This window comes from Sturnus vulgaris, chromosome 11 (genome assembly GCF_052056855.1).
Source record: "Sturnus vulgaris isolate bStuVul1 chromosome 11, bStuVul1.hap1, whole genome shotgun sequence".
NCBI lineage: Eukaryota > Metazoa > Chordata > Aves > Passeriformes > Sturnidae > Sturnus > Sturnus vulgaris.
The window spans coordinates 17,737,031-17,757,340 of NC_142253.1; the positions used below are offsets into that span (position 1 = coordinate 17,737,031).

At 43.1% G+C, this 20,310-nt stretch overlaps 1 protein-coding gene across 24 annotated transcripts in view; it reads left to right on the top strand.

Annotated features, from left to right (window-relative positions):
* ATP2B2 (ATPase plasma membrane Ca2+ transporting 2) overlaps positions 1–20,310 on the top strand; it is a 388,888-nt gene that overhangs the window by 268,406 nt on the left and 100,172 nt on the right. For all 24 annotated transcript variants that reach the window (XM_088171680.1, XM_088171667.1, XM_088171659.1 and 21 more), the window contains one exon: positions 9,591–9,788. In XM_088171680.1, the coding sequence (XP_088027806.1) occupies positions 9,591–9,788 (198 nt within the window). The remainder of the gene's footprint in view (positions 1–9,590; positions 9,789–20,310) is intronic.

A 20,310-nucleotide genomic window follows, 5' to 3' on the forward strand; every position in this document is an offset into this window, starting at 1 on the left:
CACAGGGACATGTGGCTCCATCCTTCTCCTCTCTGGCTCTGCCAGGACCTGAGCACAGCCCCTGTGGCATTCCCTGCTCTCCCAGGGGGTGTGGAAAGGTGGTGCAGTTTTGCACCACTTAATCAGTGGTTTGTCTGGAGTCTCGTTTGTCTTCACTCAGAGCCAGAATTAAAAAACACACAAAGGAAACTGATTTTCTCCTGTTCGGGCTTGGTGGTTTATTAAATTTTATTAAAAGTACAGAAAGTTTAGCAGCACTTCCAGCCACCAGCTAGAAGTGAGAAAAATTGAGATGAATCTAGTTAGCTACAAGGTCTCTTAAAGCCAAAGAGTCCAATAGAGAATTAACACCTATATTATTTATATTTTTAACCCAATAACTAGATTCCCATGACCCTCAGTGTGACACTGAGTGACCAACCAGAAACTACTGCCTGAAACCATGGAGAGGAACACAGAACAGAGACACCACCCAAAATCCTCCATCTTGTCCCATACCTATTACTATCCTATAAAACCTCAAATTTAAAACCCTTCACCATGTGAAATCACACACTTTTATTTAACTCCACACCCGTGATTTTAACTCCATCACTCAAATTTGGAGCCTTCTCCAAGGGCTCAGGTGAAAAGCAGTGTTCTCCTGGGGCTCAGTGCCAGAAAGCACAGAAAGCTCAAAAGCCCCCCAGGGTTCAGGGACCCAACAGGGGTGCTGGCACCTGATGGCTGCAGCTCTGCAGGGCTGGAGGAGTGAGCTGTGCCTCCCCTGTGCCACACAGCCAGTGCTCCCTGGGGAGTGTGCCCGATGGAAATGCTTCCCCTGGGAGCCGTGCATCCCCAGGCTGTGCTGGATCCACACTGACAGGCACAGTGCCTCTGGCAGCAGCACTTCCCACTTGTGCTGGGGGAGCAGGGACTCACACATGGATTTTAGGGTCTTTTTTTTTTCCCCTGAAATTGCCACTGGTGATTTTTGTGAAAGGGGTGATTTTTATTTCTTTTGTATTATCCAGTAAGAGCAATGATAAGAGGTTATGAAGATGTGTTAATTAAGGAAGGCTTTCCACTTTGACATTATGATGTCATTCATTCTGTGATTGTTTTCTTGACAAGCACCTTGGATCTCCTCTGTTAAACTTCCATGGTTGCTCCTTGCCATGACCTGATTTATGTGTTAGTGCTTTCCAAGCCAGAACAACCACTTAATGTGTCTCAAGATGGACCCAGGGATGTAGATTGAATTCAAATATTAAGATTCCATATTATCTGGAACAATTCTATTATTATGATTCAGCACTGTAGCCCCACATTTTTGATACTATTTCCTTCATACTCTCAGTCAACATCATTGAACTGGTCCCACATGACACATCTGTGTTTCAGTAGGAAATCAGAATTTTGTAGGTAATATAAAATGTGCAGAGGGCATTTGTATGGTCCACTTTAAATCCTAACATTACCTTCTGTGGTAAATCTGGCTTGTTTTTAATAAACAAAAAATCAGTTTGAAGAATTCATACTCAAGGTTTTGAGTACTTGGAAAGTGGGACTGGGGGAAAGAAAACCTCCCATTCCCTCATTGTGTCTCTATCCCTCCCTGAAAGCCCCAGCAGCATTCAGAGGCTGGGGGTCTGTGATGCTGAGCAAACCTGCAGTATCTGGTGCCTGTGGGCTCTCCCACTGCCTTGGGGTTGTTTGCCTTGGCTGCCAAACCCTCCCTTAACCTTTACTTTAATTGTCTCGTAGTGCTGGGTGAAATCTGTGCTGTCACCGCTCTCGTATTTACATATCTAATGCAAAAAGGATTTTTTTATTGGCATTTTATCATCTAGTTAGTGATGGCTGTGATGATGAGTATTTATTCTAGATTATTAGTGTTTATTCTAGATTATTAGTACTTATTACAACCCTTGCCCTGAATCTAATGGTTTTATTGTACTTGGTACTATATATCATGATAGAGCAAAATGAAAATGTTTCTGGGAGCCTGGGGTACCAAGGTGAGACATGTGTGGATGGTTTCATGATTATCAGATGGAGTAAGAGCTGAAGAAATGATTTCTGGTGGGATAATTCTCTTCCCTCTCAGCAGCCACACTCCCACTGACAGCAGAACATTTGTAAAAAAAAAATAAAATTCTGCTTCCTCTTTCTTCATCCCGGACCTTGAGCTCTCACTGAGTGCTTTATCAGCCTTTGCAGAAAGCTCCTTGCTCTCTGTTTAGGCCAGAAAACCATTAGTCATCTGCTACAGTACATGTCTTGCCTTTAATATTTGATGTCTCATGTGTTGCCCCAGTCCTGGCTCGTGTTCATGTGCTGCACATAAGTCCAGTCATTAGATTATTATGAAATCGTGGCACGTCTTTCACATGAGTGGCTTTTTTGGGGGCTGTTTTCAGCCACTACCAAGAACCATTTCTGGTGCTGCTGTTGTTACTCATATTATGTAAACTGTTTGTTCCTGCTCAGTGGCTTCATTTCAGGGCAATTCTACTTTAAAAAGGAATTAAAAGATGAAGGAAGAAATAAAAGCCCAAATGGCTGGATGGGGAAGGGAATTAGAGATGTCATGGAGCATTCAGTGCTCCTGGGCAGTAACAAACCCTGCCTGGTATAAATGTGAATCAGATGATGTGAATTCACTCCCCTGAAATGCCTCCAGCCTCTCTGGGGCAGGAACCTCAGCCTTTCCCTGCCTCACCAAATTGAGATGAAGTTTTCTAGAATTTCTACAGATGGAGAGATGGGAATTCGTGGCAGAAGTGCAAGTTGTTCTGTACCTGTTCCTAACATTTGCATTAGACAATCAGTCTGTAAGAACAGTTGTTAAGCTCTTCAGTTCCTTTATTTCTTGAAAGGTCACGGAATTCGAGAGGGATTTGCATACTTGGTGTGACTTCAGTGACAGCTTGGGCTGCACCCTGTCGGAGGGAAGGTTTCTGGGAGGGGTTTTGGAGTCAGGTCGTTGGATTTGGGACACTGAGGGGTGGCAGAGCTCAGAGGACAGGACAGGGTGCCTGGGCCACTGTTGCTGCCAGATGTGAAGAGTGAGGATGATTAATGAGGAAGTGGAGAGGGAGGTAATTAATTTCCTGTTTCTGTGCCCTCTTTTCTCTGTGTTGGCTGTCTGGATGTGGCTGTAAAGGGTTTGGGACCAGGAGGATCTGAGTCCTGCAGGTTCTGCTGCCAGGGATAGTCCCAGCAGCAGCACAGAGCTTACAGGACACGTGCTTAGATGACTGTGATGCCAAAGGCTTTTCATTTTTGGATGTATTTCTTAACCTTTATGTAAAAGAAAGTATTCAAGAGATATTAATGAAAAAGGGTAATGAGATTCATTACACTTAGAGACAGCTTTGTAATCCTGAGATTAGAAAGAAATTATTATTTGTTGAGGTTCATTCAATAGTGAAATTCCAATTCACCTTGCTGGAATTAGAAGGTGCTCTCATTAAATTGTCTCTTATTGATGGGCAGCATTCTCTCAACTGACTTTATTTTAATATGACCTGATCAGAATTTCGATGTACTGCGTGGAAAATCTCGGTTAAACTGGGAGGTCACAGAGGAATCCATTCCAGGGGTGAATATTTCACTTTGTGTTTCCCATCTTTGGGAAACCAATCCTCCTGTGTCAGTTTAATGCAACCTGTGCTTTTCTGGTATTCCACGTGTTTGTTTTCCTTAGATAAGCAAGGGTCATGAAGAATTCCTGACCTAAGGGAGGCTGATGCTGGATTACATCACAGCCGTGACATCATTAAACCTTAGGGACAAACCAGACCTTCCTTAGCATTTGATCCAAACCATAACAGTGATCACAGTTTCCTGGGAGTGTCCCCTTGCCTTCCCCAGCCACACTGGGGCAGTTTTCGAAGGCAGACCTGAGGAACTGAATCTGTTGGTTCCAAGCTCTTCATTTGAATTGAAAATGTGACATTTCCAGCTCTTTCAGTCACTGTTACAGAGATGATGCTGCTTAGATTGCTGCTGAGGAAATGGAAGAAAAAAAGCTGAGCTATTTCTTGCTTGTTGGAGAGGGAAAAGCTGAGCAAAACTCTGCTCCCAAAGGCAGAGAGTCAAATCCCACTAAAAATATTGTGTGGGACTTGAATTGTCCTGGTTACCCCAGCAGCAGCCGAGCTGATGTTTCTAATTCATGTTCATCAGGAGGATGTGAGAGTCTGCAAGAGCTCCATGAGCCCCTGGGCCTGGGGCAGGGTCTCCTGAATTGTGATGGAGCAGCAGGAGTGGCAGGGAGCTCCATGGGAAATACATGGAATGGGTGAAACCAGGCAAAGAAAATGAAATAACTGTCCAGCTGATTCTTTGGGGTGTTGTATTTTTTAATTTCTGTCATGGTGGGAGTGCTCATCGTGGGAGAAGAGAGTTTGAGGCCAGGGGGATTTGGGCTTCAGAGATAAAACCCAGGTCTTGGTTCTCATAGGAAGAACTCAGGTGTGTCATATCTAATTTTTAATGATCTCTAACCAAAATGGTTGTCTCTCCCTTCATTTCCACACCAACCCTAGAATCCTTTCATTTCTGTGCTGAACAAATCTCACATTTGATTTTTAAAATACCATCATTTATAGGCTTTGCTATTCGAAATTCTTATCTCCTTTTCTGGCTGCATCAGGAAAAAGGACAGAAGGAATTTAATAAGCAACGACTGCTTTATTTGTTCAATTAATGCAAATGTAAATTCTTCATCCTTCAGCTCCTAATTTTGAGCCAATTTCAAACATTCTCTTAAAAGTTTTATGGTGTTTTTTTCCCATTGTTTTGTTAGTAGTGCTGTGCTTTTTTGCTATTTTTGCAGCATCAGAATCATTCTGTGTTTGTCATGCTCCATTTGGTTGCAGTAGAGATGACTGTCAGAGAAATACATTTTTCCAGGCATTAATTGAAAAAATAGCTTTATATTCAGTGTGCAGGAACTGGCAGATGTAGATAAGGAACAGAGAAAATTCATTAAGTGGCATTTCTCCAGTTTTGTGTTCTTTTTCTCCCTCCAAAAAGGCAACAATGCCAGATTAAATCATAAATGAATTTAATACACTGCACGACACTGTAGAAAATGTTTTCTATGCAGTTGCTTTCATTCTCGCACAAATTTTGGTGAAAACTTTTGGAAAATGAAGCCTTAAGAAATCACTCAAGTGCTGGAAGCATCAGTAAATTTTCACAGTATTTCCTAAACTCATGTGCAATATTTGTGTGTAAATTTAACCCAAATCTGCACATCTGTTTCTAAACACTCGGGTCAAGCAAAGTTGTACTGCACAGCTTTGACCTGGAAAAGCACTTAAATAAAATATTCATACTTGTGTGGAGAAATGGACCTAAACCCAGCCAGTCTGTGACTTCTATTGCCACACAGAGCAGAAGATGGGGGGATGAAGAAGAAGAAGAAGATGTGCTGGGAATGTGAGAAATCTGAAGTCCTACTGAGCTGCTATTTCCATTCATGTTTTTTAGTCCCTGTTGGTTCTTCTCCACATCCTTGGATGTTTTATATCCTCGCACAGAAATGATGTTTTAAATTGCCCTCATCTGCAGTGCTCTTTCACTGTTGTCACAGGACTCGGGGGAGAAATAAAACAGTAAAATTCAGGAGATGAAGCCGGTGTGTTTACCACGATAAAAAGCCAACAATGCAGAGTGGAGCAGCAGCAGAGGCAGTGCAGGCTCAGATGTCCTGTGCTGGCCTGGCTGTGCTCTCTGCTGGCTGTGCCATCTGGGCAGCCCAGCCTCGCTCGCAGAACCCCCAGGAATAATGCAAATGACTTTTCTGAGGAGAGCAGCTGACTTGGGGAAGATAAGGAGGGCTCCTCTTGTACCTGCTTGTGCATTCTGAGAGTTTATGGGGAACTTCTTGCCTTGCCTCAGAGGCTCAGCCCCATTTCCCCACATCTTTGTCATTTCCATGCACTTTGCCCTTTCTGACCTTATCTCTGCAGAACTCTTAAAATCCAATATCATCACGTTTCTCTGTTGTCTCCTTTCCTTTCTCTTTCTCTCCCTTGTTTGAAGAGTTTGTTCATTTCTGCCTTTCAGTGGGAGTTAAAAAAAGCCCCAAAATTTTGCTAGACAGGATTCTGAGTGATGGCTGGGTCACAGGAGAAGGGAAAACTTTTGGTTTGAACTGGACACTGGATGTCATTTTCCAGGATTTCTAAATGATTTACAAGGAAATAAATCTCATTATTAAAGATGAATATACTCTGGTTTTTAGATGAGACTGAGTGGGTAAGTAATTTCACCAAGACTTAGAGAAAAGAATAAAATCATCTGCATAATTTACCTTTGTGGTTCTTAAAGAAAATGATATTAACAAAAATGGAAGAGTCTGAATGACTGATGTCTGAATTCCAGCATTACATGGACTATAGTCAGGAAAATAAGGATGACCAAGACTTTAGACACTCTGTTCCTCAGCCTTATGGTGTCTAAATGGACAAATTTTATCTTAGACAAAAAGCAGCTCTTGAATTTCCAGCCTCTCCTTGGCTTTGGAGGCTCCTCAGGTGTATTTTACACACCAAAAACATGGGACAGGAGCTGGGACAGGAGCTGTGCTTTGTGTTCCCTGCTGGCAGGGGGGTACAGGGCATCATTCCAAACTCAGGAATGCAGCACGTCCCTGTAAATGAGATTGGGATTATTGAAAATCCCTGCAGTTTTCCCTGTGCTGTCCCATCCCTGCTGGGCTGGAGAGCTCCAGTCCCGTGCTGAGCTGCTGGAGCTGCCCCACCACTGAGCACAAATGTTCTGCCTTGGAAAACAGGCATGGTTCACATGGCTGTTCCTTCCATCCTTTGAGTTTTTCCTTCCAGATTTTTGTGCTGCTGCCTGAAGCTGCATTGCATAAAAATTTCTGCCCCAATTCCCTGTCAACGGTGCCCATGGAATTTCCTCTTCATGTGTGAGGTTGAGTGGTTTTGGGGGCATGATGTAAATTGTGGATGCCTTTTGTAAAAGTCCCATCAGGAGGGGCTGGGAAAGGGGCTCAGGCTGGAGAAAAGGGGATCAGGGGGAATTTCTGGCTCTGCACAACTCCCTGACAGGAGGGGACAGCCAGGGGGATCAGGAAATGGCCTGGGGTGTTCCAGGAGAGGTTTAGACTGAATATTAGGAAAAAGTTCTCCATGGAAGGGTTGTCAAGCACTGGAAGAGGCTCCCAGGGGAATGATGGAGTCACCATCCCTGGAATAATTCAAAAACATGCAGATGTGCCTGGGGCCATGGGGGACTTGGCAGTATTGGATTAAAAGTTGGATTCAATGATCTTAGAGGTCTTTTCCAACCTTAACGATCCCATGATTCTCTGATTTTTAGTGCAAACCCTTTTGGCAGCCCTCTGGTGCAGCTCAGAGTGCCCTGGTTTGGTTGGTGCTGGAGGTTGATGCCTCACCTGTGTTCCCCAAACCTCTGGGGGGGGAAAAAAAGGCAGCAATTCCTGTGGCACAGGGGAAAAGATTTTCCCTGTCTTGGAAGCTGCCTGGGAGCTCTCAGAGGAGCTGGGATGCTGGAGGGTGATGCTGGAACCCGTCTGTCCCAGTGTCACTGAGCACGAGGCCCTGCAAATTAACCGAGGTAATTAATAATAACACCAGCAGCCCTGGTCTGCAGGAGGGGCTCGTGTTTCTCAGCAGCTGAAGGGGAAATGAAACTTTGATGAGTTAACCAAGAGCCAGGAGCTGCCCAGCAGCTGTAAGGAGACACCTGGAGGGAAAGGTGAGTCAGGATGTGCCTGCAGTGGGGATCACTGATCCGGCATCGCTTTCCTCCCCAGGGAGGGGCTGGGGGAGCCAGGCACAGGCTGGGGACTCTCAGCATCCCCTCTCTCTTGCAGGCCATGTTCCCCACTGCCGAGGTGTCCCACATGCTTTGGGGGAGGCAGGGATTTGCCCTGAGCCACCCGAGCCCAGGAATCCTCAGTGTGGGGCTGGTGGTTCCTCCTCACACCTTTCTGTTCCTCCAAAGTCAGCTCTGGGGCTCTCCCGGGGTCATGCAAGGATGGATCATCATAAATAATTATAAATAACAGAATCACCAGGTTGGAAGAGACCTCCAAGATCCTTGAGTCCAAGCCAGCCCAACACCTGAACTCCACACCCTGGCACCCAGTGCCACATCCAGTCTGTTTTTAAACACATCCAGGGATGGTGACTCCACCACCTCCCCAGCAGACCATTCCAGCACTTTGTCACCCTTTTTCCTAATATCCAACCTGTATTTCCCTTGGCACAGGTAAGACTGTGTCCTCTGGTTCTGTCAGTGCTGCCTGTTCAGAGGCCAAGCCCCACCTGAGCACAGACACCTCTCAGGAGCTGTAGAGAGTGATAAAGTCACCCCTGAGTCTCCTCCTCTCATAAATAACTTTATGTTGCTGATCACATTCAAAACCTGAAGTTCTGTAGATGTTCCAGCTGGGTTGGTCTCTTCTCTAAACAAGACAGGAGGAAACAGCCTCAGGTGCACCAAGGGAGCTGTAAATTGGATATTAGGAAACATTTCTGCATGGGAAGGGCTGGCCAGCACTGGAACAGGCTGTGCAGGGAAGTGCTGGAGCCACCACCCCGGGAGGGATTTAAAAGGTGTGGATGTGGCATTTGGGGACAGGGGCTGCTGGTGGGATTGGGAGTGCTGGACTTGATAATCCTAAAGGGCTTTTCCAATCTTACCAATCCTGTGATATCAGGCATTGTTTGGCAGAAATGTGGAACACTTCTTGCAGTTTTTTATGCTGCTCAGAGGGATATTTGGGCTCAGTTATTTTACCCTGATGATGCTTGCAAGTAATTTTTTGTTTGTTTGTTTTGGGTTTTTGTTTTGGTTTTTGTTTTGTTTTTCTGGAAAGGCACCAGTCGTGCATCCTTTAATATAATTAAAAAGGAGGGGAAAAAACCACCCCAGTGGATTGTTCAGCACAACCACCCATTGTTATCCTGTGTCCTTAAATTGAAATGCTCTTCAATTGAAGCATCATGTAAAATACATGGAGCCATATTGTTTCCTTTTGCCTTCCTGTGCATATTTAACTTGTCACTTTGCCTTTTTCCCGTGACAAAAACGTGATGCAGCTCGTTCCAGGGATGTGCTGAAGTCCATTTGCAGCCTGAGGTTGCTTTGAAGTAGCACAAGAGAGGCTTTATTGATTTATCCTTTGCATTCAGAACAAAGATTTGTGTGATCTGCTACAGGTATTACCAAAAGCTTCCATCACCTGTTCCAGCTTCATCCCAAAAATAATTTCTTTGTGCTTTAGGATCTATTTTCAGAAGTCATTGCTTGTGTATATGTATATACATAGGTCTTATTAATATAAACCTCTGAATTCAAAGACTTTTTAATGATTAAAACTGGCAAGAATTAGTGCTGAATGGAGCTCATGAGAATTCTGTCCGGAATATTAGGACAAATCCTCTTGCAAAACCACAATTTAAGTGCCATATTTATGTTTGTTAATATGCCATAGGTGCTACAGCTTGGAATTTTTCTTGGAGAAGTAATGTATAGGAATGCATTTTCTATTTCATGGCGATTTCACCTGATTTTATTTTATTTTGTTTTCTTTACAGGATTAGCTGGCACTGCTGCAGACCTAGAAAAAAGAAAGCTTATTTTTGGAAAAAATTTTATACCTCCAAAGAAGCCAAAAACATTCATACAGCTAGTTTGGGAAGCATTGCAGGATGTGACTCTTATAATCTTGGAAATTGCAGCCATCATATCTTTGGGGCTTTCGTTTTATCAGCCACCTGGAGAAGGGAATGAAGGTAAAAACTTTTCACAGAAGTCATCTCAGTTTAAGCAAAGCGTGTCCTAAATCTCAAATCAATTCCATCACCACCCTCCAGAAGGTCACTAACAGGAAATTTCCACGTGGTTTGTTCCTGATCCCATTACATCTGCTCCTGACATATTTTTCTTTTCATCTTGACGTTTCTTTATGCAAATCCTGAACTTCATGACGTGAGTTAAAGGAAAATCATAACGTTCTTGTGAAACTGGAGTGTATTTGATAGAGTTTTCACCTCTGAGCCTGCATTTGGAGTGTGTTTGATTCATCCCTTGTGGTTGTTTATCACGTATTATGGATGAGAAAGATGTAATTGCTTATGTAACTGCTGGATGCCATTGCAGGAGCACGGACGAGGCTCCAGTTTACACCAGAGGGAGGCTTGAACTCAGTGAGATTCACACATTTCAGTATTTTTAGTGGTGCAGCTCAGGCTTGTGAGCCTGGCTCCAAAGGGAGTATTGGAGCAAAGTGCTGTTACTGATAAATATTCTCCATATTCTGCAGAATTCTGGCTGCAGGAAGTTTTACCACCCTGCCTGCCCTCCTCCTTCTTCCCCTTCCCCCCCCCCCCATCACTTTGGAAAGCACTCTTGAAATTCACATGCTTAAAATATTTGTTCCTCTCCATAAATGCAAGATTTCCATTTCTGGCAGCTGATCCAGATTTTTTTCCTCCCCCCCCTCTCCTGCTCCCTCCTAGACTTCTAAAGCTGGATCAAACATGCTGTGTGAAATGACGTGAGCAGCTTGGCAAATGTAGGAAGAATGTCTTCCTCTAAATATAGCCCTGAAATGCTTTTTACATTTGCTGCAGTTTCCTTTGGCTGCTTTCCTTGCAGCCCCTTCCTCCTTCCCTTCCCTCCCCATTCAGCAGCACAATCAGCACGTAGCCCTTGGGTCCTGCTGGGGATTCTGCCATTCCTTGATAAATTATTGGGAATATTTCGTTGCTTTCTCACTGAATTTTGAATTTGTGGCTATTGATTCAGCAGGTGCTCGATGTAGGCACGAAAAGATAAAGGAGTAATTTATTTTTTTTTTTTTAGCTGAAGAAAATGTTGTTTATTGGAATTACCTCACGTAACTGGTGGGATACCTCGGGGACATTATAAACCATGAGAGATTCTTTACAAAATTAGGATTTATCTTAGATTAAATGTGCATATTACTTTATTTTATTTTATTTTATTTTATTTTGGAGGGAAGGAATTTTGAAAGCGTGATTTCTCCAGCGTTTAGGAAGAGGGGAGATGTGTCATCAGGCAGGGGTGGTTTGTTTCTTTCTTTTTCAAATTGTTATTCTTATTATTTCGATCCTGCATTTAAAATGTTTCTTTTCCCATGGGAAGACAGGAGCCAGCTGAGATTCTGAGGCAGTCTGGAAAGCTCAGCAGCACAGCCTGGGAAAATGTGTTTGTGTTTTCCCACAGACAGCATTTTATTCAATAGTCACTGTTTTCCCTGCTTTAAGAATTGCTTTCCTGAAAGGTTTTGCCCTGGTTTGCACAAGAAGAAAATCAAATAAGTGAATATCTTGTAATCCAGTTTTTGGAACACATTGTAAAGGTCTTCCACTTTTTTAAAAAATACATTCAGTTGTATAAACAATTTATTTCAATTTTAAAATTAGTATATCATAAATTGCTGCCAAAGGTAGCTTTAATTTATTGGTAGATGACTTTTTTTAAAAAGTCCTAAACACTGGAAAATTGACTTATTGAGCTTGATTTTGCCTTGGTGAAGTGGGGAGTAATCCCACTTGAAATGGATTTTAATGGGTTTGTCTTCAGTATTTTATTTTCCCGACTCTCCCCAGAATGAAAATTTCATTGAAATATACACTTATTTGCAACTTTTATGTGGTTTCTTTTCCCTTGAAAACAATATATTTACTTATGAAAGTCCAGCCAGGGGCTAGAAAATAGAGCTGGCACATTTTCTTCCCTATTCTTGATCTTGCCTTCTCTTTTAAATTCTAATTTTTTCTTTTGTTTTTCCAAATGAAATACATTTTCATTTTGAAAAGGAGTTAACAGCACTGTTCTTTCCAGACTGATTTGTTCAATCATCACTGCCAATATTCTGAACTTGTCAACTTCTTGCTTGGAGTAACTTGAAAAGTTGTCACCCCCTAAAAGTGACAGTCTTGCTTTGGAGGATTAAAGGATAATAACATGGAAACAAGAGATTTTAGAATTCAATGTCAGGGAAACACCACTCGTGTCTCTAACTGAGCATTTATCTGCCTTTATTTAATATATTTATATCTGCCTTTCACACATCCTAAACTTGTATCTAGCAATGGCATTACTGGTTAATACAAGTTGAAAATCACTGTAACTCTTCTCCTGACTCTTGAAACCCACTCATAACTTTTGATGCTGTGACAGAATTAGCATTTAGAAGCGCAAAATATATTTCTCCTGAGGCTTTTGAAGGAGAAATTCAGGATAAAATCCACACATCCAGTAAATATTGGAGTGCATGAACTGCTTCAGGAGCCTTGTGTGAGGGTGCAGCCTCAGGGATGTGAGTGCTCACATCCTCATTTCAGACCTGGGTGAGTCTGGAGAACATGATTTCCATTTCTGCTGCAATCAGGGGATCTGATCTAGAGGAATCCCTGGATTAAAGTGCACTTTTATTGCTTCTCCAGAAGCCACTCCAGTTCTTCCTTTCCATATTCCTTGGCACGAGTGGAGGTTTCAAGAGTGTTGTTCTCAGGAGTTTGGATGATCTGCTTTGCATTCCCTTCCACCACCTGACAGGCCATTGAGATCTTCTGCATAAATTATTGTCAGCCCCGTGGCAATTGCTGCTCTCATTACTGCATTTTAGCAAATGCATCTTGAGAGAAAATTCCCAGTGCAGGTGTGGCCTCTACTACAGTGAGGATCACACAGGGGTGTGGCCGGGGCAAATAATAAAATTTGTAAATAAAGATTTATTTTATAAATATATCACTAAATACATTGTAAATAGACAATAAAATATTTTGTTCCTCAGAAAAAAACCCTTCTATGCCCGGGATTTGTGGATTACAGTGTTCTCTGCCATGCAGAGTAGGGGCTCTAAGATACCTCAGAGGATTTGATCAATGTGTGAGGTCCTGGCTTCATTTTAATATTTTTTTTTTGTAATGTAGATAAGAGGTTGTCCAGGACTAAAATGGACATGTTTGTATATCAGTGTATGGTGAAATGATTTTTCTGTACACTTAGTAAAGAAATGCCCTGCCCTGTTTTTAAAGGCTGTGTATGAGTAGAAGGAGCTCCTCCATGAGAGCAAGCACTGGACTCAGAGCACTGCACTGCTTGAGGAATCAGGACATCCTTCAGGAAAGAGTGCTGGACTCACAGATGCAGCAAGGGAATGGGAGATGGCAGGGCTGCTCTTGGCCATCCCCAAATATCTGTTTTATTGTGGCTGCAGAAATGCAAGAATCCTCTCCTCTGCCTGGTGTTTTGTTGGTTTTGGTGGGGTGTTGTTGTTGTTTGTGGGTTTTTTAGGGATTTTTTTGTTAGTTTGGCTGGTTTGCTGTGGTGTTTCCTCACTCTTTTCTCTCGGAGCTCTGCTGGAGCAGTCACTTGTGGCAGAAATGCCCTAATGGCATTTTGCAGCTCTTTTCCCCCAGTCTCCCAGCAGGATTCTGCTGCTTTGGTGCCTCCCCCATCTCTATCCATGTGAACTGGTCAAAAATTCCCAGAGCTTTCTGCAGACACCTTCAGCAGCAATTTCTGAGCCCCCTCGAGTCCTCCTCCTTGTTTCTATCTTCAGCCCCAGTATCACATGTGGATCTTATTATCCTCTTGCAAAAACTGCTGATGTCAAGCCCTGACAATCATCTGCTGTTTACAGGAGTGTAACTAACATTTTATCTGCTCTTCCTTGAGTTCTCTTTCCTTCTGGATTGCAAAGAGGGGAGAAGGCAGCCTGGGGTAAGATGTTTTAACATCCCAGTGTTTACCAGGAAGCCCCAGGCAGGACATCTATTTTCCAGCTTACAGCTTTTTGCAGCTTAAAGGTGGAATAAAAAGGAAAAGTCTTTTTGGTTCAGGCATCTTCTGTTAAAATTCCCAAGGCAGAAGTCTGGATTGAAAACAAAGTTAAATGATCAGTTGCATTGCTCAATGCTGCTCTGCAGGGCTTTGGCTGGGTTACTCTTCCCCTTACTCATACAGCAAGTTGGAAAAATACAGGAACAGGACACGGTCCCCTGAAATCTGGGCCTCCCAAGCCACTTGCATTGAGATGTTGGTGGTTTTATGATGCTGCTGCTGCCCAGAGCTGGAGCTGGGGTTCCTGCTGGCCTCTCATGACCTAAAAGAGACTTTATTCCATGGGGTTCACCACTCAGGTGTTTTCTTATCATTTTTATAACGTGCCACATTGCTCAGTGGGGACTCAAGCTGGAGATTTAAGCCAGAAAGGACATCCAGAAACTGGAGAGAAGCTGCAGCTGCTCTACAGCTCCTGTGAGGATTCTGCCTTACCCTGTTCCTGTGCTGAGCCCTCGTGGCACAGGAGTTGTGGGAATGGCAAATCCCTGCACGGATGGGATGGACACCAGGGAAAGGCAAGAGCTGACCTGCAGCAGAGCCACAGCCACCAGGCAGCAGGAAAGGTCCTCCCTGCAGAAGCCAAGGGCTCTTTAGATTAAAAAACTCTGTAAAAATCAGTCAGAGGAGGAGAAAAATCCCAAAGCCAAACAAACAAGTTCCCCATCTCCTTGTCCAGATCTCTTGTGTGGGGTTGGAAGTGCTGTGCTGTTCCCACCTTCTCCCAGAGTCCTATGGAGTACAGCTCGAGATGTGTCTTTGGCATTTCATGTCTTTGAGATCTCTTTGGAAATGAGGTACAGTGAGGAAGATTTGACCAGCTGTTAGTATGGGTGTCTCTGGGAGAAAGTGAAAAAAAGTAAAAATTTTATTGATATTAGAAAAAATACTATAAAAAACAATATCAACCTATGAAAAAATACAGAGCGATTGGCAACAAGCTTCTTTTTCTTAGTTAGGAGTGACAATACTGAATGTAACACCAGCTACCTTGAATTTCTGTGCAGTTTGTACTGATGTATGTTAAAAAAAAAAAATTTCCCATCAATTTGGACAGTCTAATTCTTCTCCATGCAAATTCCCTACCTTGGAATTCTGCTGGAGCAGAACACCTGCAATAATGAGTGTGTGCTGGGCTCAACTGCAATGTCCTGTTCCAAAGATGTGATGTCTGTCCCAACCCTCCAGCACTCAGTGCGGGTTTTCCTAAAAAAAAATTAAAACCCATTGGAATAACATGAGATGGAGCCATTGCTCCCTCAAAACACTTCAAGATGTTGTTGTTGTGGCTGTGTCAGGTTGTGGTTCCAGCTCTCACCTTTCCTTAGGTCAGTTTGTGGTTTTCCTGCTTTAGGCTGCTGAAGGGAATGCCAGGGTTTCAGGGAAGGTGAAACAGGCAGGAAAAGGTCCATTCTGTGTTGCCATATGTGTCAGGACTGCTTGACCATAGATTGGATAAAATTCTTCTCTTCTTTTCCCCTAGTTTTTAAACTGTGATTTTCTTCCCTTCGCTTTCTTTGCCAATAATTGTGGCAGAGCTGCACTCATTTCAGTAATTTCAGGTGGGTGATATTTGGAATTTCTCACTCCTTCTGTATCCAATTCTCAACAATTTTCTTCTCACTCTCCCAGCAACATTTTTCCTTTCTCACACTTATTGCCCAATCAAAAAACTTCTTCTATTCCCTTTCCAAGAAGCGTCATGTCTCAGGAAACAGGGTCTGGTGGATATATTTTTTTTTTTCCCCGGGGATTTTAGAAACCTTCCATCCCTGTGATGAAATCATCTTGTTCTTAGATTGTACAAGCACAGCAGATGCCTGGTGGGGGAGCCTGGAAATGGAATGGTGCGTGCTCCGTGGCTTGGCTCGGGAGCGGCGCAGGTGTCACCGGGGCAGGAGGTGACCCTTGGCTCCACCAGCCATGGCACGATTGGCTCTGCAGGGCCTCTGCCACCTCATCTGCTCTGGGAAATGGCACTGGGAGCTGTGACATCCTCTGGGGAGAGCGTTCAGCTCCTGCCAAGAGCACACGGGTCGGGGTTGTTGGGTTTGGCTTTGTCGCGGTTTGTGTGGATTCGGGAGTAGAAACGAGCACGGGCTCCAGAGTTCACTGCCACAGGGAATTCTCCTGTGCCCCCTGGCTGAAATGGCCCAGGGGATGGCTCAAAAAAGGGAAGGCACTGATTGCAGAGGAACTTGAACCAAATTTAATTAAAGTGAATTAATAGTAACCTGAGATAAATAGCCACATGAAGGTCTGGTGCCATCCTCTGAGGAATTCGGTTCGTTTGCTTCCTAGTGAGGCACAATTGAATAGAAACTCAATGTTTTAATGCAGCATTTATCAATTTTTTACCTTTTCAGCCCAGCCTACATTTCCCCTAGCATTTTAATTCAGGAGGGCTGTTGAATGCATAATGAAGCACATCCATTTTGTAAATCCTTTGCCAGACTTTTCCATCCTGAGGTTCTTGCAGGGCCCATTCAAGATCCCAGGACATTTTCCACAGGAAAATGTTGCATGTATGTCCCTGTCTCTAAAAATCTGCCACTCTGAGTTTCATTAGTATGCAGATAATCAATTTGATTAATGAGTGAAAAACTCAGAAATGTCAGAAATGAGTCAGCTGAACAAAGTTAATTCTCTAGTCTTTTGTGGCAGCTTTACATCTTAATTTTTTTTTAAGAGCATTTTACATGTGGTAATGTAGATTGCATTAAAAATGCACAAACACAGGCAGCACAAAAATCTAGTTTGTAAGGCCAACGTTAATGTTATTTTGCAACCCTCCTAAAATCATAGCAGGACATAGAAATAAACAACTGCAAGTCTTTTGCCAGCCCTCCCAGTTATGAAGCCAAGATCGAGTTGAAAAACTGACTCCACAGTTCGTGTGTGTGTGCACTTTAACCAGTGTCTCCCAGTAAAATTTTGGGACACTGAAAATCTGTAATCTCTTCAAGTCCTCTCCATTAAACAAAACGTATTGGAGAAAATATGAAGCCTTTTCGAAAGAAAGTGAGCCAAAATTCATTCATTTTAACACTTTGCAGTGTTTTGAAGCCTAAATTTCATCCCTTTTCATGGCCTGTGCCAGTACAAAGCAAACTATCCCCAACAAGAACTGAAAATATTTGCAGAACTTTGCTGCAGGTGCTGGAAACAAGTGGTTTCATCTTCCAGCTCCTGATGTGTTTGTCTCGTTCTCTAAGTCTGCACAGAGAGTGTTACATAATGTTCTCCAGGCACTGAGCAATAAGGAATCCATGGAAAATCATAGATATCAGGGGATATCAGGGCCACACGGCCTTAAAAGCTGATGTGTCCTAATAGGAATCCTTCATCATCTTTGCTGCTAAACAAATCACACTGACCCAGCTGTCCCTGCACCAGAGGGTTTTATTGTGCTGCCCAGGGAGGAGCATTCTCAAGATGGACTGAGCTATTAGAAAATAACATTTTTAAATAAAAAATAGATTAATCTCAAAAGCATAGATTGTTGTTCAGAGTTAGCAAAGCACAACTTTTAAGAAGAGTCGTTGCACACGCTCAAATTCTCTTCTCATTCATCATAGAAATCAAACTGTGAGATTCCCGAAGGATTTTTTAAACCAGTCTAAACAGTCTGTGAGCACAAAGGGGACGAAGCAGTTGGCAGCCTGGGAAATAGGAGAAACAGAAGTATTTGCCCTTTTCAAAACAGCTTGTTCTGCCAGAACCCCCCATTCAACCTCCTTCCTCCCAAAGCGTGGATGAGGTGAAGCAGCATATGGCTTCTGGAGACATCACCCCGGTCTGCTTGGCTAAAGAAATTCAGTTCTTGTGGGAATTTGATTTTTTAATTACTGATCTAAATATAATTTCAAAGCAGGGTGTAAATATCCAGGAGAGAGCAGGACAGCTCGGGGTGTGTGTGCTGTGTCTCAGCTCTCACTGTCACCAGTCCAAGGATGGGAAGAGACCGGGGAGAAGATGGGTCACCACTCCCTGGAGACACCACTGAATTCCTGAAACATTTTTGCTTTTGTTTGATTTTCAAAAGAAAGCACAAATTCAGGTTGGGGGCTCCTCCACGGGTGAGAGCCCTGAGTGATGTGGGGTGATGGGAGCATCCTGTGGGGAATGGGAGCAGCCAGGGCTCAGACCCAGCCTGCAGAGCCTCTCCTGGGGCTTTGCCTCCCTGCTTGGGACGATGCTCCTGGAGAGAGCCTGGAGCCCAGGCAGTGCCTCAGCAGCTGCCCCAGCGCCTGTCAGCCAGGTGGGGCTGGAGAGGGATAAACGTGGGGTTTTCTGGCTGGATCTGGGGATCTGGGGAGGTCCCGGCCCCTGTGGGGTTGATCAGGGGTGCCAGGGCTCACCTGGGCATGGTCCTGACCCCAGGGCAGCCAGGCTGGGTTTGCCCAGAGCTCCCCAACATTCCCTGAATTAGGAATGATGGCAGGAGGAATGCTGGGTGATAAATCAGACAGCACTGCAGCCTGGCCTGGCTAATCCCAGCCTGGCAACACCAGCCTAAGGCAGGGCATGATGAGCAAACCCAACCTGAGGGGATGCTGGAGGGGATTTATCCATCCCAAACTCAAAAGCACCACCAATACTTCAACCCTTCCTGGCAGGCATTTGTAATGGGGTGGTGTTCCAGAAACTACTGCCTGAAACCATGGAGAGGAACACAGAACAGAGACACCACCCAAAATCCTCCATCTTGTCCCATACCTATTACTATCCTATAAAAACCTCAAATTTAAAACCCTTCACCATGTGAAATCACACACTTTTATTTAACTCCACACCCGTGATTTTAACTCCATCACTCAAATTTGGAGCCTTCTCCAAGGGCTCAGGTGAAAAGCAGTGTTCTCCTGGGGCTCAGTGCCAGAAAGCACAGAAAGCTCAAAAACTCAGGTTTCTGAGATCCAGATATCAAACTTATCTTTAAAAAATTCCACTGATGGAAATCCTCCAAATTCCCTGGATAATCTGAGTGTCCCTGCACCAAACTTTAATTCCTGGTGTGTAACCAGGGTATCTCTTGTAAGAATTTAAACACAAAGCTGCATTTTGTGTTTGGTGAGGATGTAAAGACCCATTTATGGTGTTTTATTTCCAACCATAATTTGTCTGCTTGAAGACAGCCTGATGATAAATACCAGGGAATAGCTGTTTGTGGAGACTTACCCACAAATGGGAATTCCTTTCAGTGGGAATTTGAAATGTGAGCAGCATGGCAGTAGTACAGAAAATGCAAATATTGCACTGAAGCTGACAAAGGGAGCCAAAATATTACCTTAAAAATATTTTCCTGGTTTTTGAAAAAAAAAAAAAAAAAAACAACTCAAAATTTCCTCAAATCAATGGGAACCCAAAAGCTCAGAAAATATCTTTATTGTCAAAAGTTAATAGTTTATGAAATAAAATAATAGAAAATAAAATACAGGAATATTGACTTTTTTCTTATCTCATCATGATTTAAAAATAATTTTTAATTTGGCAGCTTTAGGATACCAATTAGTATTCAAATTTGCAGAATCTTTATGATGTGAATTTTTTAAAATGAAATATTTCTGTATCAGGTTCTTGGGTTATTTTGCAGTTGAAGTTGAGACAAACTGTGTTACATCCCAAAGTCTGCCTGTGCTTACAGTTCCTCATTGTTGGTGGGCTTGAATTAGAATAAAAAATTATTACCTGGAAAAAAAAAAGTTTAAGCACAGAAACAAGCCAGAAATACCTTTTTGAACAGGAAGGCACTTTGCATATATGAATATTTTAATGTATGTATATATATGCACATATATCTGTCCTATTAGAAAAATAGCATTTAAATAAGTAATTTCAATTAATTTCTGTTTTGCACAAGTTCTGCTTTTTCTCTGCAGGAGATGCTGCTCCTCTTGTTTCAGTTTAGTGGGGATAATTAATATGCAGAAAATATAGAGTGTACATTCTAAATAGAGATTATCCTAATTTCCTGCAGCTTTGGATATATCCATGTGAACATTTTAGTTGAGAATTTGCGTCAGAAATCCCATCTCCTGTCTGTCCCCAGTGGGGTTCACACTGAAGGTGTTTTTGGATGTACATTCAGGGGAGATTTCATCCCATCCTTTGGGGTGAAATTAAACTGTAAACCACAGTCCAGGACGTGTTTGTCTAGCACAGAGATCTGCACTGTAAAATGCTTTTATAGGGCCATGCTAATATTGGGAGAACTTTTTGATGCATTCTGCTGTAAGACATTATGAGAGAATTTTAATCCTTTCCTGAGCTGATTCCTCAGCCCTTAAAGCTTTCCAGCACGAAGGGATGGAGATGAGAGCTGGAATGAAAGCAATAAACACTGCACTTTATGAGGGGATTTTGTGGCTGAGCTCTACAAATCTTCCCTGTTTCCTTTGGCCAGGTTTTCCCCTTCTCCCGAGTGAGGCAGGGACA